This window comes from Arachis stenosperma, chromosome 1 (genome assembly GCF_014773155.1).
Source record: "Arachis stenosperma cultivar V10309 chromosome 1, arast.V10309.gnm1.PFL2, whole genome shotgun sequence".
In the NCBI taxonomy this organism is placed as follows: domain Eukaryota; kingdom Viridiplantae; phylum Streptophyta; class Magnoliopsida; order Fabales; family Fabaceae; genus Arachis; species Arachis stenosperma.
In genome coordinates this window covers 12,753,020-12,778,024 of record NC_080377.1, presented here as the reverse complement: position 1 = coordinate 12,778,024, position 25,005 = coordinate 12,753,020, and the positions used below count along the sequence as shown (strand labels likewise).

General features: G+C 31.2%; 3 protein-coding genes across 5 annotated transcripts; all 3 read left to right on the top strand.

Moving 5' to 3' along the window:
* LOC130966863 (endochitinase-like) lies at positions 1-2,224 on the top strand. Its single transcript, XM_057891687.1, has 3 exons — positions 1-439; positions 889-1,042; positions 1,815-2,224. Exons 1-3 carry the CDS (start codon positions 16-18, stop codon positions 2,179-2,181), a joined length of 945 nt encoding a protein of 314 aa, XP_057747670.1. The 5' UTR covers positions 1-15; the 3' UTR covers positions 2,182-2,224.
* Positions 2,225-4,255: 2,031 nt separating this feature from the next.
* On the top strand, positions 4,256-7,720 carry LOC130966827 (vacuolar protein sorting 38). 3 transcript variants are annotated; one of them, XM_057891660.1, is made up of 6 exons: positions 4,256-4,628; positions 5,223-5,429; positions 5,805-5,976; positions 6,795-6,940; positions 7,089-7,316; positions 7,446-7,720. In XM_057891660.1, exons 1-6 carry the CDS (start codon positions 4,449-4,451, stop codon positions 7,566-7,568), a joined length of 1,056 nt encoding a protein of 351 aa, XP_057747643.1. In that variant the 5' UTR covers positions 4,256-4,448; the 3' UTR covers positions 7,569-7,720. The 3 variants fall into 3 exon arrangements, with proteins under 3 accessions (XP_057747643.1, XP_057747637.1, XP_057747645.1); XM_057891654.1 differs by having other exon boundaries at positions 4,258-4,628; positions 5,805-5,988; XM_057891662.1 differs by having other exon boundaries at positions 4,260-4,628; positions 5,201-5,429; positions 5,805-5,988.
* A 1,089-nt stretch (positions 7,721-8,809) lies between these two features.
* LOC130975446 (uncharacterized) lies at positions 8,810-23,136 on the top strand. Its single transcript, XM_057900244.1, has 6 exons — positions 8,810-9,287; positions 13,261-13,414; positions 14,126-14,489; positions 16,306-16,783; positions 22,292-22,445; positions 22,623-23,136. Exons 1-6 carry the CDS (start codon positions 8,810-8,812, stop codon positions 22,990-22,992), a joined length of 1,998 nt encoding a protein of 665 aa, XP_057756227.1. The 3' UTR covers positions 22,993-23,136.
* The last annotated feature ends 1,869 nt before the right edge of the window (positions 23,137-25,005 follow it).

Sequence of the window (25,005 nt, the reverse complement as noted above, 5' to 3'; positions counted from 1 at the left end):
CACTCTTAAAAAAAAATGGGTTACACCAAATTGCCCTATCTTATAACATTAGCTTTCTTATTAGTAGTGCTTGGTAGAACCACAAGAGCACAACAATGTGGTTCACAAGCAAATGGAGCATTGTGCCAAGACAACTTATGTTGTAGCCAATATGGTTATTGTGGTAACACAAATGAATACTGTGGTAACGGTTGCCAAAGTCAATGTGGTGGTGGTACTTCTAATGGTGGTGATGTTAGTAGTATCATTACTTCCGCCATATTTGATCAAATGCTTAAGTACAGAAATGATCCACGGTGTAAGGGTAACGGATTCTACACTTATGATGCATTTCTTACCGCCGCTGGCTCTTTCTCCGCCTTCGGCACCACCGGTGATGATGCCACCAAGAGGAGGGAGCTTGCTGCCTTTTTTGGTCAAACTTCCCATGAAACCACAGGTTAATTAATTACATAGTGATTATATCTTTATATAAAAATAATATTTTTAAATTATTTAATAATTTTCGATTATCATTTTCACATTAAGTCCTTTTTTTTGACATACAGGAATTGAATTAAAAACATACTCCAGTATGAGTTGCATTTAGAATTTATCCTAAAGAAATAAAGTGTTATGATTCTAACTTGAAGCTAATAAATATAAAATCTAAGTTTAATGCTAAGAAAGATAAAATATATAAATTTAAATTCTAAATCTAACTTTGAATCATAAAAAAAAATAAACTTATATTCTCTACCAAATCTAACTCAAGTTGGATGAAACCTTTTATTAGGTGATGTAACTTTCTCATATATATATTTTTTAATTAACACAAAAAGATTTAATTTTATATACACATATACCCAAGGTTAATTTTGAACGTACTATTTATATATATATATATAGGAGGATGGGCAAGTGCACCAGATGGTCCATATGCTTGGGGGTATTGCTTTATCAATGAAAATAACCAGGACGCAGATTATTGTACACCCTCTACACAATGGCCATGTGCTCCTGGCAAAAAATACTATGGAAGAGGACCAATTCAACTTACTCAGTAAGTAATTAACAAATATATAAGACTATAGTATATACACCATGTCCAATAATGAATCTAACCACGTCAAGTTAATAGACAAGTTTAAGCAGAATTTGATGAAATACAGAGCGATACAATTTATTTATTTGAGTTTAATTGCTATATGTATTGATAATACAGGATTTAATTTTTATATATAGTAGTCAGTATAAAAATATTTTATTATGTCAATAAAAAGAGTTATTATTCATATTTATTGTATAAATAGTCATAAAAAAATAATTAAAAAATTATGTAAAATATTTTATTCTTTTAATGCATTAAACTTAAATTCTATATAAATATCATTTAACTATAAATTATATTTGTATGACTTTTAGGTTATTTCAAAGTTGGGTAAAATATTGTATTATATATATATTAAAGGTTTAATAATTTATTTCGTGGTTTCTTATATTTTTTAAATTTTCAATTAATTATCTATATATTTTTTTATTGATTTCCTATACGATATCAGATTTTGTAATTAAGTTCCCGCCGTCTGATAAAAATGCTAAAATTAACAAAATATTCTGTTAAATAAAACAAATATATCTAACACTTAACTGAATATTTTGTATAGTTTAACATAACATTTTATTAATTTCAATATTTTTGTCATTAATTATTATTCTAAGTATATACCTTTATTATTGTACAGATTTGTAAATCTATCTAAAATTATTTTACAAATCTTTGGTTGTCAACATACATTATTATTGACGTGCAATTAATTAATAACTTGTTGCAGCAATTACAATTACGGGCCAGCGGGTAATGCTATAGGATCAGATCTTCTAAACAATCCTGATCTAGTAGCAACTGATCCAGTTATTTCATTTAAGACAGCCATATGGTTTTGGATGACACCACAAGGAAATAAGCCATCATGTCATAATGTCATTACCGGAGGATGGACGCCGTCTTCTACCGATACAGCCGCCGGCCGAGTCCCCGGATATGGTGTCATCACCAACATAATCAATGGTGGCCTTGAATGCGGACACGGGCCAGATTCTCGGGTCGAAGATCGAATCGGGTTTTATAGTAGGTATTGCTCACTGTTGGGAGTTAGCACTGGAAATAATTTGGATTGCAACAATCAAAGTCCATTTTAGATAAATTGTCATGTTTGTAATAAGCAGGGAGCATCTTTTAATAAGGGACTATAGTGATACCCACTTATAAAGTTATAACGGTAAAGCTTATGAATGATACTATCTTTTAATCTCAACATTAAAATTTACTAATATATTACTGGATACACAAAATAAAATTTGATGAATTTTATGTATACTTTTTTTTATTTATAATTTCATACACTTATTTAAATAAATAAGTGAGTTGACTATTTGACCTGTTTAAATTGATTTTTATCATGATTTTTTTTAAGTTAATCTATCATGATTTTTTATTGGAGTTAATAATCAAATTTGTCTCTAAAAAATTATTCAATCTTCATTTTAGTCCCTAAAAAATAAAATTAATCAAAACAGTACTTGAATGATAACTACGTTAGTAAATTTCATCCTTTTATTATCTCAGTTGATGACATGGTTAATATTCGTAAACATGGTATACCCCAAAATACGATAACTTTGATTTTTTTGCCTCCAAATATTGAGACAATGTCATTTGATGTATTCAAACGTTTTTCCGATGATCACCACTCATAACAACCATGTCTCCTCTTTTCTCTCTAATGTCCTTTCATGAGAGACCCATATTTTGAACGTCCCTGTGAAATTCACCATTTTGCAAGGTGACATCTGCACATGAGTTCACACTATTAGAGTGCAAATTTAACAATCATAAGCAAACTTTAATTTCCTAGATGTTAGAATCAATCTCAAAACCCTAATTCCAATCTCAAACATATATAACTCTTCTCCTCCATGTTGACGGTGGTGGCGGTTGTGGAAAAGTACTACCATGTGGTAGGGCTGAGTCTCGTAGAGTTGTTTCCATACTTGTGTATTTAAATTTTTGGATTTCAGAGATAGATTTATTGGTGATCAACTGGTATATCAAGTTACTTCAATATGAGTTCTATCTATGATGTAGAGAAGTTATTCGGTAGAATATCCAATAAAAATTTTGTGTCGTTAAATTCCTTAGTTTTTGGAGTTTTTGAAAATGGACCACCTTGATAAGTGTATTAGTTTGTTTTCTATGACTATTTGTTATCCCAGTTTGTGCTTTTGCTAATGATAGGGACGAAGGTAGTATCTTCATTGTTGTGCATTGAAGTTAAGTATGCTTGTTGAAGGAACGTATAAGGATATCTAATTGGAGAAGAAGAGTTATTTATGCTTGAGATTGAGATTAGGGTTCTAATATTGAGACTGATTTGACTTAATTTAACAAATTTATCTTGTCAGCATCAATATTGTAACGTTTGAAGTGTATCACATTGTCAGTTAATGTTCCACCTTAGCGAGCGTTAGCCATATTATCAACTGAGATGACAGACGAACTCTACCAACGCAATTATCTTTTAGGAACTTTTTTCATTAATTTTATTTTTTGGAGACTAAAATAGAAATTGAGTGATCTTTTAAAGACAATTTTGACTATTAACTCTTTTTATAAGTGTTAGTGAATAAAGCTTCTCGTAACCCACATTAATATCTTTTTTTTTTGTTTGAAGAAAAATGATCTTGTTTTCAGGAATTTTTTTGTTTGTTTTTGTAGTGATCCTCAAATTTTTTGCTTTTGGTTGTAGAAGGGCCTAAGCCCAAATAGTTCTCAAAGTTAAAGGTTTATATCTAGGCTTTCTACATTTCATTAGTTTTAGCCCAATTCAATTTCCTCAACTCATGTTATGGCCCAATCAATGATAACTCTCTTGTGACTTGTGATAAAATTATTTATAGTCTAGACCAATTTACTCAATATGCATAATAATTAATAATGAACATACTTTCAATTTTTTCGGTCTGCTATGTTTTTCATGAAGAGGCCCAAGCCCATCCTCCTCCGGCAGATTGTTCTCTCCCCACCTCTGCCACCGATTCCGGCGATTCCACCGGCGCCAACCTCCTAGTCGCGACGGAAGCTGCTCCTAGAATCGCTTCGTTTCGAGACGCGATTTTGACTAACAAAATGAATCAATTGACGATGGTAAAGTGTGTTGCGTAAGTGCCACGTGTCCACTAATCTGCTGTTTTACACTTTTACAGTTTACCCCTCCAACAAAAAGAGAAACCAAACTCCTCCACTGACGCTTTCTTTCTTCTTCTTCTCCTCCTTTTTCCGAGAAAATTCAGAACCAATATTTTCCCGAGAAAATTAAAATTTGATGAAGTGGTGATGAAGAAGGGATCGACGAGCTTGTGAGTGTGAATTAAGCGCAGTCCAAGGACGATGGTGAGGTCGATCCCCAATGGAACCAAACCAGAACATCTCGTTGCTGACGACGACGATCGATCCAGAAGATTTGAGAGTGATTGAGTGGGAGGATTTCGAGAGCGAGCTTGCGAGGTTGTCGAGTCTCTCTTCTGCGCTCAATGAAGCCAAGGAGAAGAAGCGTCGTCTTCATCAGAAGCTCCATGACCTCATCCAGGTAGGGTTTTAGTAAGAGCTAGGTTTATGGCTTTGCGCTTTTAATTGATTTCCTGAGATTGTTGAATTCAATTTCTGCTGAGTGTGGTTGATGAGGAGTTAACTTAGAATAAAGAAAAATTTTAGGAAGAAGCTCTGTTTTGGTGAATTGCGGGGGAAGTGGAATCGCAATAGAATGATAGATTTGTGGAAGAAGGAAATGGTTCAATGTACAGTGTTAAATGCAGTTTCATTTTTGGTAATGTTAGAACTTGGAAGCAAACTGTTCTTTTTGTTCGAATTTGTTTATTCCACTAGATGCAACTTCCATTTAGGGTTATCCATGTCAGTAGATCAGAACTAGGGTTTTATTATGTACTTCAGGCACTGGTATTTGAGATTGTTCCTGGTAGGCATCAATAATATAAGCATACCAATTCAGTCTTGCTTGTTAAGTTGTTTGTTTCTTGCTTTCATCTTTTGTTGCTTTTGACCATGAATACTTGTTTCAGTTGACAATGACATATAGGGGAATGTTATGGTTATTTACTTTTAAATCATTGTACTTGTCCCTAATAACGGCCCGCGTATTAGCGGGTGATGATCTTTTGAGCAGGTCAATGCTGAATCATTGGGCCGTGTAAATGAACTTGAAGAAATGCGGCAGAAATTGGAATCAAAGAAATTGATGGTGGAGAATATGTCTGTGCGATCTAGGCTGGCAAAGGAGGATGCTTGCAGGCAAGAAGAGCAGCTTGGTGGTGCAGTCCAATCGCTGTTGGTGGCAGGAGGTGCTCTTTCCGTGGCTAGCAGAAATCTTCAGGTTGATCTTTTTTCATATTTTGTTATGGGCTTTGAGTACTACATACTTTTTAATAAGTGAGTTTATGTTATAATTTTTTTTTCTTAGCCCCATAAAAAAAGGGGGCAGAAAGACTTTGTTATATGATGCAGTTCAGTCAACTGTATTTTTGATGACTCAGGATGTGTTTGGTTTAGCATTTGAAGCATAAAACATAAGTTTAGTTTTCTTGAAAACTTCACTTTTTCGTTTTGTTTATTTTTTCCCTTTTTGTTCTTGTTTAGAACTTTAGTGCTTTGCCATCGATTGTCACACAGTTTCTTGGTATTATAGTAGAATCATATGTTTCTGCTGATATTGTAGCATGATAGTTAGCTCATGATGTTGTAACTATAGGAGTCAAGTCGGGCACTGTCTGAAGAAAAAGGCTATGTTTGTCTAAGAAATTCACAGAAGATGCTAAAAATGAGGCAACAACATATGGCATCTCAAATTTCAATGCTATATCCTGTGAAGATCACTGTTGGACCAGCACAAGAGCAAGTTGAGCTTGAAGCATATCCTTCAGGTAGCCTATCAGGTAATAGATTGCTCAATTTGTCTGTCTTTGTGAATGGTACTGTTAAAATATGAAATGGTTGACCTTATAAGAAGTAGAAACTATAGTTTCAAGTAAAGAATGAAACTGAGGTGATGGATGTTGCAGTCGCTATATCTCGGTTTCCTAGTGGCACTTTGGGTTCAGTTCTTCCTTAAATTGAGCTATTGTGGTGATTGGTGAATATGATGTCTCTCATTATCTGCTTCTTCTACCAGTTGTGGGTCACCATCTTGTTTTTTTTTTCTTTTTATGCTTCTGTGGTGGTTTTGTTTCATGTTAACTGATCTAAGTTATAGATCTATCTTTCCTTTTTGTTGAAATTAACAGTAGATGATTATCTTTCCTATTTGTTGAAATTACAATGGCAACTAAATAATTAATTATAGATGATTATCTTTCCTTTTTCATTGTGCAAAAGAGTATTCTTTCTTCACAGCAATACTCATTTATCATAGTATCATTGCTTGTGGACTGTATCATTGTTCCTGTGTATGGTGGTCTTAAGGGCTTGGTAAATCTTAAGCCCCTCTAGAGCTCTGTCATTGTAGCATTTTCAGCTTTCACTCTCTTTAGGTAAAAATCCCTTATTTACTTTGTAATTTGTGTTGATTATGTTTTGGGTTGGTTAGGCTGCTTTATATTATGACTACAACAGTTATAGATGATGATCCAGTTATCTTGACCAGTGAATTGTATTAGAATAATTAGATAATATTACTTCATTTCTAATCGAGTAAGTGACACATCTTCTGGATTGTTGCTAAAAGTTGCCCTTATTTACCTAGGAACTCCTGCTGGACTTAAACCAGTTAATCAAGGATCGTTGACAATTCAGGGCCTGCATTTGACAATGCTATCTTTTAAGATGAGCTTTTTCACCGATAAGAAAGAAATTCAAAGGTCTGCTACTGCCCTAGGATATGTTGCACATGTAAGTTTGTAGCTCCCTGGTCCTTTTCAACCCTTAAATCTATCTGTTAATAGTGAGATGGTCAGTTTCCAAATAGTCAATTCATATTTTGACATTTTTTTTATATGGAAAACTTCCTGTGTTACTTAATGCAGCATTCGATTTGCAGGCTGTTTCACTTGTAGCCTCATACTTGCGAGTACCTTTGCGTTATCCGTTACGATTGGGGGGTTCTCATTCATATATCATTGACAATGCTCCTTCCATAGAGCCAACGTCATCTGAATCTACATCAAATGCAATGACTTCTGCAAACACCAAGCATGTGGAATTCCCCCTTTTTTTAGAAGGTCAAGAAACAACAAGAGCGGCTTATGCTGTATTCTTGTTAAATAAGGTATACCTTTTTATTTATCTTTTGTTCTATATAGCAATTCGTAAACAAGCTATGGATTTGATTTATGATATGTTCCATTTTTACTCTTTGGCTTATAGCTCCTTACCCTTTTGGTTATTCTGAATGTAGGATTTAGAGCAGCTTTTGAATTTCATTGGTGCAAAGAGTTTGGGACCACGCCATATATTGGCTAATTTGAGGGAGCTTTTTAGGACTATCCAGTCTAAAGCTTTCATAGAGAACTTGATCTAGTCTCTATTTTTTGCCATAATGAAAGTTTTCTGTAAATTGATTTTTGTAATTCTTACATGGGTGCAAATTTTTTGGTGTGCACCTTCCCATGTAGCATTATTATCAAATTGAAACGAACTTTCTACCATGGATTTGGAATTCTTTTCAATTTATACACAGCTTTTGAACATGCTGTCCTCTGAAGAACACAAGAACATACTTTAGCCAGATGAATTAAGATCATATTTGTAATTGTTGGATGGATATTCAGTAACAAGTAAGCTTTCATTAACACATTAATATTTGCAGCGTTCCAAAATCGCTGAACCCAAAAGGACAATTGTTTGCCACCTGCTTCTCACCACCCAAATAATTAACAATAATACCTATTTCTTCTCGTAAATTATCCTTATAATCATTCTAACTATTTTCTAAACTAGTAATAAACATTGAGTAACCTCAATTATTTATGGTATATACTATTCTAAATATAGTTGCCAATTAGGTTTACATGTCATTATGGAGTTTAAAATGCAGCAACTAAAGAGATATTTATTAGATGAGCCTAGGAAATGGCCATCTTCATGATGAAGCTTGACTTGAGAGACACTGCTGGCCTGTATTAGTGTCAGACAAAACGGGTAAAGTATTTTTTTTATTTATGAAATTTTTTAAAAATACTGATATTTAAATCATTTTAATTTTACTTTTAATATTTTAAAAGGTTTAGCCAATATGTATTTTAAGATTACATATTAAAATTATTAATTTATAAAGTTTCTATAAAATAAAATATAAAATTTAAGTTTTTAATATATTTTGTGTATTTATTAAAATAAAAAATTAAAAAAAAATTTATTAATAATGCAGGCACATGTTAACTAAATTTTATTATTTTAAACATTTTAATTATATTTTTAAAACTTAACATGGTTAATAGAAATGATGACGTCACAATACATTACAATCTTGGGCTAACGTCATATGTTTTAACAATGAAAATAATCAATTTTGATTTCCTGCTTCTTCATCTTTTTTTATTTTTTGTTCTTTTCATTTATCTTTTTTACGACTTTCCTTTTGTTGAAAATTGATCTCCTTAATAACATACTAGTAGAAATTGAGCAACCAATCAATGAAAGTGCATTGTGGTGTTAGCTGCCAACTTTGAAAATCAACAAATATCTAGTCTCTCATCATACTACTTCATCTATAAATACTGAACCATGCATCAATCACAACACATTAAACAAAAAAAAAAAATGGGAAACACCAAATTACCTTATTTTATGCTAAGCCTCTTAATATTATTGCATGGTGCAAAAGCAGAACAATGTGGTAGACAAGCAAATGGAGCATTATGCCCAAACAGTTTATGTTGTAGCCAATGGGGTTGGTGTGGTACCACAGACCCTTATTGTGGTTCTGGTTGCCAAAGCCAATGCAAAGGTTCAACACCTTCAAATCCATCACCACCACCTCCGCCACCAACACCTATTGGTGGTGGTGGTGGTGGTGGCGGCAGCAGCGGCGATGTTGCTAATATACTTACTTCTTCTATGTTTGATCAGATGCTTAAGCACCGGAATGATCCTAGCTGTCCAGCGAATGGATTCTATACCTATGATGCCTTCATTGCCGCCGCTGACACTTTCGTTGGTTTTGGCACCACCGGTGACGACGCCACCCGCAAGAGGGAGATTGCTGCTTTCTTGGGTCAAACTTCTCATGAAACCACAGGTACATATGAATTTTTAGAATTATCTAAAAATAAATAAAAATAAAACTAGGTAATACTTTTAGAATAAATCATTAAATCAACTTTCCTAGCAGACAATAAAAAAATATTATTGGTTTAAATTTAATGAGTGGAGTAAATTTCTAAAAGACCTCCAAATAATAAGTTTTTAATAAATTTTTTTATAAGGCAATTAAATTTGTAAAAAGAAAAGTATAAAGAGCCAATGAAATATTTATACTATATGTACAATGGAGGTTTATGGAGTATTAGAGATATAATCATTAGTGTTACTTTTTTCGTCCCATCAGCTTAAACTTTTGGGTTGAGTGGTATCATGACATGGTATTAGAGTGCTAGATCTAAAAGGTCAAGAGTTCGATCATTGGTAAACCCCAAAATTAGATGTTCATTTTGTAACTCAATAGTCCATTGTACACATTATACATCCGAGACTAAAATATTATGAATATCATCCTTATAAATTGATAAAATAATAAAATAAATGATTAATGTATCTTCTCAATGCTAAGCTAAGTCTATTGAAAACTTAAAAGGATGACGGTTATAACACTTTGGTCTTTAGCAAATTTTTATTATTTTAAGAGTCATTTATCATTTGTTAAATTTCTTTGTTAGACATAATAGTCTCCCGTCCAAAAATAAAATAAAATAAAATAATTATTATTATTAATTGCTTAATAATATTATACTACATTTTTTGTATTTTTTGGATAAAAATAATGATAAATTTATTCATTAAATTTTTATATATATATAGTCACTCAATAATAATAATAATAATAATAAAATTATTAGAAATTATTTTATAAGAAATTTAAAATTAAAATCATTTGATATTTTTTGTATTTAATATAATTAAAAGATGTCCTATGTAAAAAAAATATATGTTTGTATTAAAAAATATGTACTAAAAGAAAATATTTTAATTTAGATTTATATTAAATACATATTTTTTTAATACAAACATATTTTTTAAAATAATACATCTTTTGATTATATTAAATACAAAAATATCAAATAATTTTAACCTTGAATTTCTTGTAAAATAATCTCTAATAGTTTTATTGATTATTATTATTATTATTATTATTATTATTATTATTATTGAGTGAATATATATATATATATATATATATATATATATATATATATATAAAAGAATCTAATAAATAAATTTATTATTATTTTTATCTAGAAAATACAAAAAATCATGGTATAATATTATTATGTAATTAATAATAATAATAAATAAAATGATTAGAGATTGTTTTACAAGAAATTCAAGGTTAAAATTATTTGATATTTTTGTATTTAATATAATCAAAAGATGTACTATTTTAAAAAAAATGTTTGTATTAAAAAAATATGTATTTAATATAAATCCAAATTAAAATATTTTCTTTTAATACATATTTTTTAATACAAACATATATATTTTTTTACATAGAACATCTTTTGATTATATTAAATATAAAAATATCAAATAGTTTTAACTTTAAATTTCTTGTAAAATAACCTCTAATAATTTATTATTATTATTATTATTATTATTATTATTATTGAGTGACTATATATATAAAAGAATTTAATGAATAAATTTATCATTATTTTCATCCAAAAAATACAAAAAATATAGTATAATATTATTGTATAATTAATAATAATTATTTTATTTTATTTTATTTTTGGACGGGGGACTATTATGTCTATCAGAGAGAAACATTGGGAATTAATTTGTACATTAGTTTTTTTTTGGACTAAAATGTCCGTTTTTAAAATATTTGGGGATTGATTTGGGTAAGTATACTGCCGGAAAATGAACTAGAGACTAATTTGTCTGCCGAAATAAAACCTTAAGAATTAATCTGTATATTAATTTTTCTTAAAGACTAAAATGTCCAATTCCAAAATTCTCGGAACTAATTTGGATAATTACTCTAAATTCATTGATGATTGATAGATGGTGGCACTAATAATCATACATGCAATCTTATTATTACATTTTCTTGAATAAAAGGGGTATATAAATTTATTGATAATTGATATATGGAGGCACTAATAATCATAGATACAATCAAAGACGATTTTTAGAATAATAAAAATTTGTTGGATATATACAAAAGTGTCGCGAATGTTATCATTATTATAAGTTTTCAATAGACCTAAAACTAAAACTTATCATTGAAAGATAGATACATTATTGACTTTTATAGAAATGCCACAATCTTGTTACCTTAGAGCAAAGAGAGTATATGAATTTATTGATGATTGATAGATGGTGGCACTAATAATCATACATACAATGAAAAATGACTCTTAAAATAATAAAAATTTGCTAAAGACCAAAGTGTTATAACCGTCATCCTTTTAAGTTTTCAATAGACTTAGCTTAGCATTGAGAAGATACATTAACCTTTACAAAAATGCCACAATTTTGTTACCTTTTCTTAAAGCAAAACGAGTATATGAATTTATTGATGATTGATATATGGTGGGACTAATAATCATAGATACAATTAGGGATGACATCTAGAATAATAAAAATTTGTTGGATACCAAACAATCGAGTGTCACGCTTTTAAGTTTTCAATAGACTTAAAACTTAACATTATTGATATGATACATTAACTTATATAGAACTGTTACATCTTGTTATCTTTTCATTATATTAATCATTGATATATGCTAACACTAATGATCAAATATACTATTAAACACTATTTCTAGAATAATATAAATGTGTTGGATGTCAAAGCGTCACTAGTGTTATAGTAGTGTTTGTTTTGAGGTATTGAGAGGGAGATTAGAAGATTGAAACTTAATATTATATTTATTATAATTTCGCTACGTTACCAACACCATTTCTGCCAACATCTGCCAACTCTTATTTATAATTGTGTTTAATGGAAGTGTCTTTGTGGATGTGTCTAATAAAAATGTCTTTTTTATAGCTGTGTTTTAATAGAAGTGTCTTTATAGATATATTTTTGGATGTGTCTCTTTATATATGTGTTTAAAATATAATAACTAATCATTGTTGGCAATAAGTTGGCAGATAATATGTTGGTACCCTATACTTTTCCTATTTATTAACCCAGAGATTGATACTAAAATTTCAATATCTATTTTTAAAATTTCAGTATTTTATTATCTCAAAAAAGTGAAGACGCAGGTGACTAAATTTTTTGGAAACGGAGGCCAAAACTTTGATAATATTTTATACCTAAAATACTCCTATCTCAATTAATTAATTTTAACTTTACCTTTTGTATAAATTAAATTAGAATTTCATTCTTATTTCAGTATTTGTCTCTCATTTTACACCAAACACAATACTGAGACTTATTTTAGTTTTTTACTCTTAATCTAAATCTCTCAATCTCTATCTTTCTTCCAAATGCTACGTATTAAGTTTTCAATAGATCAGACTTAAAGCTTAGCATTCATAGGATACATTAATTTTTATAGAGAAATGCCATAATCTAGTTATCTTTTCTTGAAGCAAACGGAGTATGTGAATTTATTAATGATCGATATACGGTGACACTAATAATCATAGTAGTAATGTTAGAAAGACAAAAAAAAAATTAAAATTTATCTTATTTAATATTTATTAATTGTTGTAATAATTAATAAATATTAAATAAGATAAATTTTTATTGTTTTTGACTAATTTTTTTATTATTAAATATTTCCGTAATCCTAAATATAATTAAAGACGACTTTTAGAACAATAAAAATTTATTGAGGACTGAAATATGTAGTGTCATCCTTATAAATCTTTAATAAACTTAAATCTTAGCATTAATAGATACCTCGACTTTTATAGAAATAACACGATCTTGTTACCTTTTCTTGAAGCAAGAAGCAATATATGTATTTATTAATGGTTGATAGATGGTGGCACTAATATTCACACATACTAGCTTGTTTTGACATTTCTATATATAGGAGGGTGGCCAAGTGCACCTGATGGGCCATATGCATGGGGATATTGCTTTCTTAGCGAAGTTGGCGCCACAGCAGATTATTGTGTTGCCTCCGACCAGTGGCCTTGTTCTCCCGGTAAAAAATATTATGGAAGAGGACCAATCCAAATCTCTTAGTAAGTCATCAATTCAAATATAATTCCTATATAATTAAGATGGAAAGATATATGTAGTTATATTTATGTATAGTTGATAGCTAAAAATGATCATTACATGGTAATATAACTAAATATATCTAAAAAATTTTAATTATCAAACTCTATATGAAAATAACTACATATAAATTTTTATGTTAAAATTATTTATTATTAGCATGGTTTTGAGAATCAGACTAAATTGATCAATTTAATTTGGTTAACTGAAAATCGATCACTAAACCAATTTAGTTTAAGATAAAATCTATTTTACAATGAATCGGTCAAAAATTAAAAAAAATGGTAAAAAAAATTGATTAATAGATCAATTGAACCAGTATAAATTTTTAATAATTAATTAATTTAAAATAATAAATAAAAAAATTAACTTTTAAATTACGCATTTTAATATATAATTTATATTTGACTCAATTTTAGTTGAATTTTAGTTAAATTTTTGAATGATTAAACTTTTGAATTATTAAATTAAATCTCTCTAATTCTATCAATTTGGTTTGTAGAACCTTTTAATGTGAAACAAGCTAAATTTTTTTTATATAATTAAGAAGGTTAAAGTAGATATTTGATAGAGAAATGAAAGAAAAGAGTATTTTTCTCAACTCCTCAAAATTTTAGGGTATGACTTTTTTATGCAGCATGAATTGATTGAATAATGTTGATATTTTGTTACAGCAATTACAACTATGGTCCAGCGGGTAAAGCTATAGGAGTTGATCTTCTTAACAATCCTGATCTTGTAGCCACAAATCCAACCGTGTCATTCCAAACAGCATTATGGTTTTGGATGACACCGCAAGGGAGTAAACCATCCTGTCATGATGTCATCACCGGAAAATGGACGCCGTCTGATGCTGACAAGTCGGCCGGCCGAGTTTCCGGTTTTGGTGTGATCACTAACATAATCAATGGTGGAATTGAATGCGGACACGGGTCGGATTCTCGGGTCCAAGATCGGATCGGTTTCTATCAAAGGTATTGTCAGATGTTGGGAGTGAGCCCTGGAGACAACTTGGATTGTGGCAACCAACGGTCATTTGCTTAGGCAAATTGCAATAGGCTAAGGGATGTTATAAAATAGGTAGAAGTTCAGGTGATGCAGTCAACTTTACGTAAAGTTGATAATTAAGAGCAGTTAGATAAAAATTTAGTCAAATTAATTAAATTATTTAATCGCTCTCAACTATCAACTTCACAAGTTGACTTGAATTTTTACCTATAAAATAAAAGAATTATTACAGTAACCCTAATAAGTGTAAGAACAAGCTAAGTTTCTTGCTAAAGAAGAAATATACCTTATGGTTATAATAATATAATTCTTCTTTTTTTTTTCTTCTTAGTTTTTCCCCGGCTTTTTAATTTAAATATGGAAGGAAATGAGGTGTTGGACTCGCATATGGGGAGGAGAGGTGCTTCACTTCGTTGTGGGATCAGAAGAACTAGAACACGGACCTGCGAGTTGTGTTCCTAAAAACAAATGATTCAAATTGCGTTTTGCTCAACAAATTTAGCCAAAACAAGTAAAACGGAGGATTCGAATTGCGTGTTTCAGATTTCAAATTCCATCAGCTGTAAATCGGACCATGTGATTTGTGAAACAAAACTTCATTTCCAAAGAACTTGCATGGTCCGAGTTGTTTTATCTTTGGCTCAGAAAAATCTGTCCCACATTTTTATCTTATACGTCATAACTCCACATTTAAAAATAGCACACCCAAATCTTCTATATCTATAAAATTGAGCCTTTTTTTTCCCACCTCCAGCCCCATTTACCACTAAATTAATTAGTGGAAACAATTTTGTGCTAATAACCTAGTCAAGTCAACTGTGATAAATATCTCATATATAATAAAATATGGAAAACAAAGAAAAAGAATTATCCAAAGTAGATGGTGCATTTACTTTGAAAGCAATTGGTCATTCATCAGTGTCAGTGGTCCGGAATTATTGCAAGTCCATTTGAAGTTTGTTAAAAAGATATATTTAATTATTACCCAAAAAAAGAAATACAAAACTTACCTTTCGATGGATATATTTAATTATTAGTAAAAATTGATCAAGCCTATTTAAATTTGATCCCAATTAGTCTCCCAAAAAAAAAAAATTGACCCCAATTTATGTGTGCGTGTTTTTTTTCTCGTCTCTAATTCTAAATATATGTTATTTGTTTTTAGTATATTTTTATCTAGTAAATTTTATGGTGATAATTGTTATAGTGAATATAGTGATTATGAAAATATTGTAGTTAAAATTAAGGTACACTTTTTTATTATTTAGTAATACTTTTTAATTTAATCACATTTTTTATTTTATTTTTAAAAAATAATGTTGTCAAATAGCAAAAAAAAAAAAATCCAATTTTAGCTACAATGTTTAAATATTGTAAAAGTTTCATATTTACTATAATTATCTTAATGATAGCTATCATAGAATTCAGCTTTGTATAAATGTCTTATTACAACCAATTATTAAACATTATTATAAGGTTTTTTTTAGATAGTTCAGTACAAATTCAATTCAAACAGAAAAAAACAAACCAAATTGAGAAAACATTCTAACTACGACATTATTGTCATCAAGAATAGTATATCGCAAGTCTATGATAATCAGAACCTCATACAAGTATATTTCGGTGATATTTTTAGAGATTGATACCATTAATAAAGATGTTGACGTGGTAACTATAAATAATCTGTTTTATTTTTTATATACTACTAGAAATTGGGCAACCAATGAAAGTGCATTGTAGTGTTAGCCGCCAACTTTGAAAATCAACAAATATCTAGTCTCTCATCATACTACATCTATAAATACTGAACCATGCATCAATCACAATACATTAAACCTCTCTTTAAAACAAGAAAATAATGGGAAACACCAAATTACCTTATTTTATGCTAAGCCTCATAATATTATTAGTGTGTTTGTTGCATGGTGCAAAAGCAGAACAATGTGGTAAACAAGCAAATGGAGCATTATGCCCAAACAGTTTATGTTGTAGCCAATTTGGTTGGTGTGGTACCACAGACCCTTATTGTTTAGCTGGTTGCCAAAGCCAATGCAAAGGTTCAACACCAACACCTTCAACTCCGACACCAACACCTAGTGGTGGTGGCAGCGGCGGCGATGTTGCAAACATAATTACTTCTTCCGTGTTTGATCAAATGCTTAAGTACCGGAATGATCCAAGGTGTAAGGGGAATGGATTCTACTCCTATGATGCCTTTATTGCCGCCGCTCGCTCTTTCGGTGGTTTTGGCACCACCGGTGATGATGCCACCCGCAAGAGGGAGATTGCTGCTTTCTTGGCTCAAACTTCTCATGAAACCACAGGTACATAGCCCAAGAACTTCAAATGTGAATTTTTGGAAATCATTTTATCCAAACATAAAATTAGGTTATATTTTTAGAATAGTGAAAACTCAAATGCGGTCAACTTCAAGTAAAGTTGATAATTGAGAACTACTAGATAAAAATTTAGTCAAATCATTCAAATTATTTAATAATTCTCAACTATCAATTTCACGTGGCTGCACTTGAATTTTCACCTTTTAGAATAGAGTCATGAAATCAACTTTTCTAACTGACACTAAAAAGATATTATTGGCTTTAATTTAACTATTAGATTAGTAACTTAAATTGGTCTTTATTACTTTACAAGTTTTTCGAGAATTACTCACTTCGAATTAATTGATTTCTTTGTTGTTTTCAGTAAAATTTTTAATATGTATTACATAAGTAAAATTTTAACAAATTTTTTTATAATACAAATATATACAATTATACCACACACAAAAAAAATCATCATACAATGTCAATAACTAATCTCTTTTAAAATGATAGAACGAAGTAAAGGTAATTCTCAAAAAATTGTTAAGTAATAAAAATTTATTGAGAACTAAAATATTTAATTTAAAATTCGTCATTTGAATGTTTACTCTACTAACCAATAATAGAGTATAGAGATATTAGTATATAATAGTGAGTTAGTTAAATTGTGGAATGAATAACAAGAATTGGTTATGCTGTTATCTTGTTACTGCAACTGTGTTGTTATTGCTATAAATGGCATACTGCAATACTCTTGTAACAGAGCTTAATGCACTTTTCAATTTCATATCCTTTTGTTTCTATGAGTCTTCTCTCAATCCTTTCATGGTATCAGAGCCAGGTTGTGAATCCATGGCTTCTATCATTCCTACCCAATCAAATCCTCCCACCAACATTTTTTCTGCACCTGTTCTTAAAGAACTTACTGAAGATACATTCAAAACGTGGAATCAATTAGCCTTACATGTTATTCATGCTAACAGGTTGGGCTCTCATCTCAGCCAAGATCAGATTCCTCCTCAATATGCGAATGATGCTGCGCGCCTTGCCGGTACTGAATCTGAAGCATTCAAGGATTGGATCACCAAAGATCACTATTTGTTTACATGGTTACTCACCTCCATTGATTCTTCCTTCAAGAATCGCATGTTGGACTGTACCTACGCTTATCAAGTCTGGAATAATATTCAAGAATATTTTGCCAAGATCTCCAAGATCAAGATTCAACAGTTGAAAGCACAACTCAAACTGGTTCAAAAGCACGGTCTTTCGGCTACCGAGTATTTGAAGAAAATTCGCACAATCGTTGATGCTTTAGCTGCAAATGGATTTGTTCTCTCTGTTGAAGATCATATTTCAGCAATTACTGATGGTTTGACCGAGGATTATGCCTTGTATCTCTCTAGTGTCATGACCAAATCGAACTCTTTAACACTCATGGAAGCTGAAGCTCTTTTACTGGGTCATGAAGACATGCTCACAAGATTTAGAAAGTCTGATCTCTCTCAATTTCAAGCTCACTACACTCAAGCCTCTTATCCACCAAGAAGATCTCCTGCTACTTTTAACAATGGAGGCCGAAGAGGAAGAGGTTTTCGTGGAGCACGTGGAGGTCGCACCTTCAATTCCAATTTTCGACTCCAATGCCAGGTGTGTGGTCGCATGGGACACACTGCCCTGAATTGTTTTCATCGGTTCAATCAAGCATACCAGGCTTCCTCCTCACCTTCTCAATCATCCTCAGCTCCACAATCTCCTCTGCCACCTCCATCGACTTATCATCAACCTCAAGCTTACCTAGCCACACCTTCAGTTCTATCCGACTCTACATGGCTCCCAGACACTGGTGCGAGCCATCACATCTCCCCTGATCCGAATAATCTTCTTCAGCCCTCAGCTTATCAAGGTTCTGACCAGATTCTCGTAGGTAATGGCTCAGGTAGTGCAATTTCCTCTATTGGCCACTCTTATTTAATTAATCTTGAGACTAAACAATGTTTCATTCTTGATCACTTAATTCATTCTCCTGACATTGCAAGAAATCTCATCAGTGTTCACAAATTTGCTTGTGACAATGCTTGTTATTTTGAATTTCATCCTAATGAATGCTTTGTTAAATCTCAGGCCTCCAAGAACGTTCTTCTCAAAGGGAGATCTAATCATGGAATTTATGAATTTGAGAATGTTGCAGTAGTTCAATCTAGGCCTAATGATACTTCTTCTTCTTCGTCTGTTACGAGTGCTCCAAGTACTTTTCTTGCTCAATCAGATTCTTATAATCTATGGCATCAAAGGCTTGGTCATTGTGCTTCTAAAACTACTATAGCTGTAATGAATAAATGTCATGTTCCTATTAATATCAATTCAATGAATTCTGGTTTGTGTGCCTCTTGTTGCAAAGCTAAGATGCATCTATTACCTTTCTCTACTGATTCTTATAATTTTCATGCTCCATTAGATATGATTTATTCTGATATTTGGGGACCCTCTCCTATTACTTCCTTTAATGGTTTCAATTATTATATTTCTTTCATTGATGCATATACCAGATACACATCTGTTTTTCTTCTAAATTCAAAGTCTCAAGCTTTTCAAGCCTTTTTACAATTTCAAGCAAATATAGAAAGACATACTGGTCTCAAAATCAAAGCACTACAAACTGATCATGGCCGAGAATACCTTTCTACATCTTTCACTCAATATCTAGCTTCTCAAGGCATTACACATCGTTTTTCATGCCCTTATACACACCAACAGAATGGAAGAGCTGAGAGAAAACATAGGCATATTACTGAAATTGGTTTAGCCATGTTGGCTGCTGCATCACTTCTCTTGTTACATTGGGATGATGCATTCCTCTCAGCCACTTACATAATCAATAGATTACCTTCCTCTAATACTAAGAACTTGTCTCCTTATGAACTTTTACACAATCATAGCCCTGATTATTCTTTTTTAAAAGTGTTTGGATGTGCCTGTTATCCTTGTTTGAAGCCTTATACCTCTCATAAATTTGATTTTAAATCTGATTTATCAGTATTCTTAGGTTATGCTCCAAACCATAAGGGATACAAGTGTCTTACCAAGAGTGGTAAGGTGATAATTACTCGTCATGTTCTCTTTGATGAACATAAATTTCCCTATACTGATCTCTTTTCTAACACCAATCTTCCTCTTGTTAAAACTCAATTTCCTCATACTGTCCTTCCTTTTCCAATTTTAACATCCTCCCCCTCTTATACCTCAGATTCTATTTCTCATGATCCATCATTATCTTCTTCTTCTAATGGTGGTTGTATACAAATTCAAAATGTTCCTTCATCTAATAATGCTTTACCCTCAAATTCTTCACCAGCATTTGTTTCAGACACCACTACATCTCTGCAGCCTGCTCATAATGTTTCCTCCCAAAGCGATTTTTCAACTGTCAATACAGACAATATTCCTATTTCTGGGATTGAGATACAACTTGGTGCTAATTCTAATGTTACTCCTACCACTAATTCTCATCCTATGATCACCAGATCAAAATCTGGTGTATCAAAGCCTACCTCTTTTTCTGTTATCACTACAACCTCTTCTTCCACTGACTTGATTAATCAACCCCCTACTACAGTTTCTCAAGCCTTGAATTCTACCCATTGGAAACAAGCAATGCTGGATGAATTACAAGCTCTATATAACACTAAAACATGGTCTGTTGTACCAGCTCCATCTCATGCTAAGGTCATTGGTTGTAGATGGATATTCACCATCAAAAGGCATCCTAATGGCGAGATTCTGAAATATAAGGCTCGTCTTGTGGCGAAAGGTAATCATCAAATCGAAAGTATCGATTTTGATCAGGTTTTTGCACCAGTGATCAAGCCTCCTACAGTTCGAATTATTTTAACCCTTGCTCTATCTTATAAATGGCAAATTAAACAACTCGATTTTAACAATGCATTTCTTAATGGTGACTTAACTGAGCTTGTTTACATGAAGCAACCCCCTGGGTTTCACCAAGGTAATAATCTACAGGTTTGTCAATTACATAAATCACTCTATGATTTGAAGCAAGCGCCCAGATCTTGGTTTCTCAAGCTTGCTGCCACTTTGGCTAAATTTGGGTTCACTAAGACACGGTCTGATCATTGTCTGTTTATGAAACACTTAGGTAATCTTAAACTTTACATATTAGTCTATGTTGATGATATATTGATAACTGGAAATGACTCTCAGGCTATTCAAAGTACTATCACAGATTTAAATCAGATTTTTTCTTTAAAGGACCTTGGTGAGTTTAGTTATTTTTTAGGCATTGAAGCTCATAAATCACATACTGGTTCTTATCATTTATCACAAACAAAATACATTCAGGATGTGTTATCGAAGGCTGGTATGGTAGACTCTAAAGGAGTGCCAACGCCTATGGTAACTACAATGAAATTAACAAAACAAGGCACTGATTATTTTCATAACCCAACTTTATATCGATCTATTGTTGGTTCCCTGCAATACGCTACTATTACACGCCCTGATATTGCTTATTCAGTGAACAAGGTTAGCCAATATATGCAAGCTCCTCTTATGTCACATTGGAAGTGTGTAAAGAGGATCCTACGCTACCTTGCTGGAACAGCAAATCAGGGGATTCTATTTCATCCTAGTACTGATTTAAGGTTATTTGCTTTCTCAGATTCTGATTGGGGGTCAGACTTGGATGATCGACGATCCACTTGCGGTTTTTGCATTTATCTTGGCTCAAATGTGATCTCCTGGTCCAGTAGAAAGCAAGCTTCCGTAAGTAGAAGTAGTACAGAGGCAGAATATCGGGGTCTTGCAGCATGTGATTCTGAGCTCATTTGGGTGCTTCACTTGCTTGAGGAACTTCGAGTCAACATCTCAGCCACTCCAATACTATATTGTGACAATATTAGTGCAGTTTTGTTAGCTGAAAATCCGATTCTCCACAGTAGGACTAAGCATTTTGAGTTAGATCTTCACTTCGTGCGAGAAAGAGTGAACCGCAAGCAGCTTAGTGTTGTTCATATCAGTGCCACTGATCAAGTGGCTGATATCTTTACTAAGCCATTACCTCTAGAATTCTTTGACAAATTTAAAAACAAACTTAAAGTAACTCCTCGATGGTGACTTTAAGTTTGAGGGGGGCTAATAGAGTATAGAGATATTAGTATATAATAGTGAGTTAGTTAAATTGTGGAATGAATAACAAGAATTGGTTATGCTGTTATCTTGTTACTGCAACTGTGTTGTTATTGCTATAAATGGCATACTGCAATACTCTTGTAACAGAGCTTAATGCACTTTTCAATTTCATATCCTTTTGTTTCTATGAGTCTTCTCTCAATCCTTTCAACCAATGTCAAGCATGTAAGTTTTCAGTAGACTTAAAAGCTTAGCATGGATAAGATACATTAATTTCTTACAGAAATGTCACAATCTGGTTACCTTTTCTTGAAGCAAATGTGGCATGCATTAATAATGATACATACAATAATGTTTTTGTAGGAGGGTGGTCAAGTGCACCTGATGGGCCATATGCGTGGGGTTATTGCTTTCTCAGTGAAATTGGCGCCACAGCAGATTATTGTGTTGCCTCCCAACAGTGGCCTTGCTCTCCCGGTAAAAAATATTATGGCAGAGGACCAATCCAAATCTCTTAGTAAGTCCCCAATTCAAATATAAATATGTATCATTCCTATATATATACTTAGTATGTATGAATGAATTGAAACACTTCAATTGCTACACCCTTTATGTATTATACTAGTAGAATGCATCTTAACATTTTTATGTAACATGAATTGATGGGATAATGTTAATATTTATTTTTTTATAGCAATTACAACTATGGTCCAGCCGGTAAAACTATAGGAATTGATCTATTGAACAATCCTGATCTTGTAACTACAAATCCAACTGTGTCATTCAAAACAGCCATATGGTTTTGGATGACACCACAAGGAAATAAGCCATCAAGTCATGATGTCATCACCGGAAGGTGGACGCCGTCTAATGCTGACAGGTCGGCCGGCCGAGTCCCCGGTTATGGTGTGGTCACTAACATTATCAATGGTGGAATTGAATGTGGACACGGGTCGGACTCTCGTGTCCAAGATCGGATCGGTTTCTATCAAAGGTATTGCCAAATGTTGGGAGTGAGCCCTGGAGACAACTTGGATTGTGGCAACCAAAAGTCATTTGCTTAGGCAAATTACTTGGCTTGCTCATGATTTTCAATAAGGAATATGTTGTAATAAGGGGATTATTATAGTGATCCTATGTGTAACAACAATGCAAGTTTCTTGCTAAAGAAGAAACAAATTGATGGTTATAATTATATAATTAAATAATTTATTGTGTGTTTATATTATTTTATGTTTTATGAAACAAAAATCATCTATTGCGACAAGAATTAACATTAGTCATGCCTCTATGTTTATTTTTTTTTCTCAGGATATTTTATAATCTGACTTTTGATTAATTTATTGCGATTTGTGTTATATTTAAGAATTTGTTGTTAATCAATAATAAACCCAATATAAATGCATGGGAGTACTCTTATATATGGAGTAAACCACTACCACAACTTCTAGGTAGCATTTGTTTTCAGAAAAAGGACACAGAGACATAGGCAACACATCTTTAAAGAGTGTTTAAAAGTAAAGATATGAACACTAAACACATTGTATCTAAGACAATTTTTTATGATTTTGTGTCAACTCTTTTACGAAGGACAATGATGGACACGAGATTTGAAAGAAGGACATGGACTTTTTTTATGAATTTTTTTCTTTTTGTGCATAGATATTTTTTATTATTCCACTGTTACCCCTCTTTATTTTTTCTAATTTGCGTTGTTCTCAGAAACGTACTTTCTTCTCCATATTCTTTCTCTATTTTTATGTTCTTTTTTTTCATTCCTTCTTATGGTTCTTACTTCAATATCATTTTAACATTGTATTATATTATTTAATTTGTAACAAAAATAATGATAAAAATAATTAATCTTAAAATTTTTGAAAGATAAATATTATCAAAGGTAAAATTGATCTTTTAAAATACTAAAAAATAATTTATAAGTTGTAATTGATTTTATATAATTTAAAAAAATCAATTTTTTGAAAAGAAAAATTAATTTTTAGATAAAAAAATTTGGTTTTCTAAATAAAAATAAATTTTTATGTAAAAAGCTATTTTTTTCATGTAAAAATGGATTTTTTTTAAAACTGATTTTTTATTTAAAATTAATTTGACTTATTAACTTAAAAGAAATTTTTATTAACCGAACTCAGATTTATTTTTTTGTTAATGTTAATCATATGTATTCCTACATATTAATAATAAATTTAAAAATAAAATAATTATATTTATAAATTTTATTTTAATATAAATATTATTATATAATTTTTTATTAAAATTTTTTGTCTCTTCAAATATTTTTTTTCAAGTTTTACTCTCATTTTTTATTAAATTAATTTGTATTTAATATAAAAAATTTGGAATCACATGACTATTTTAGTTATTTCATATAATATTTTAGTCTTATCCATATATATCTAAACATAATACTGGATATTACATTAGTATTTTGTACATCGTATCCAAACACAATACATAAACAATAATTTTTAATATTTTCATCCTATTATTTTTGTCTCAGTGTCATATGTTCTGTTCTATCTTTAAAAACAAACGCTATTTAGAGACTTGAATCATTCTACATTAAAAGAGAAAAAAAGTTGTTGGAAAAATTGGGAAAAGCAACACATCTTCCTCTATTCCTAGTCTTTCGCCCCGTTACCACTAAATTAGTGGAAACTATTTTATGCTAATTATGTAGTCAAGTGAAGTCAACTGTGATAAATATCTCGTATATTCCACAAAGAAAAGATGGTGCATTTACTTTGAAAGCAATTGGTAATCAACGTTAGTGGCTTGGAATTGTTGAAGTTCCACTAACATATATAATATATCCCCCAAAAAAAGTACAAAACTTACCTTTTAATGGATATATTTATTTAGTAGTAAAAACTTATCAAGCCTATTTAAATTTTACCCCACTTTATGTGTATAGTGAATATAGTGGTTACGAAGATATCGTAGTTAAAATTAAGGACAAGTTATTAAAATAAATCATTTGTATTTTAATTTTATCAGAATACAATATTTAAAGATTACATATATAAATCCAACTTTCACATTATTATTATTGAAATCGC

Excerpts from the sequence above, each read along its gene's own strand:
- LOC130966827 (XM_057891654.1), top strand. The coding sequence starts at position 4,449 with ATGGAACCAAACCAGAACATCTCGTTGCTGACGACGACGATCGATCCA. Across the intron at positions 4,629-5,222 it reads AGCTCCATGACCTCATCCAG|GTCAATGCTGAATCATTGGG; the intron begins GTAGGGTTTTAG and ends TCTTTTGAGCAG. Across the intron at positions 6,941-7,088 it reads CCCTAGGATATGTTGCACAT|GCTGTTTCACTTGTAGCCTC; the intron begins GTAAGTTTGTAG and ends TTCGATTTGCAG.
- LOC130975446 (XM_057900244.1), top strand. The coding sequence starts at position 8,810 with ATGGGAAACACCAAATTACCTTATTTTATGCTAAGCCTCTTAATATTA. Across the intron at positions 14,490-16,305 it reads GTGGCAACCAACGGTCATTT|AACAAGAAAATAATGGGAAA; the intron begins GCTTAGGCAAAT and ends ACCTCTCTTTAA. Across the intron at positions 16,784-22,291 it reads AACTTCTCATGAAACCACAG|GAGGGTGGTCAAGTGCACCT; the intron begins GTACATAGCCCA and ends ATGTTTTTGTAG.
- LOC130966863 (XM_057891687.1), top strand. The coding sequence starts at position 16 with ATGGGTTACACCAAATTGCCCTATCTTATAACATTAGCTTTCTTATTA. Across the intron at positions 440-888 it reads AACTTCCCATGAAACCACAG|GAGGATGGGCAAGTGCACCA; the intron begins GTTAATTAATTA and ends ATATATATATAG. Across the intron at positions 1,043-1,814 it reads GGACCAATTCAACTTACTCA|CAATTACAATTACGGGCCAG; the intron begins GTAAGTAATTAA and ends AACTTGTTGCAG.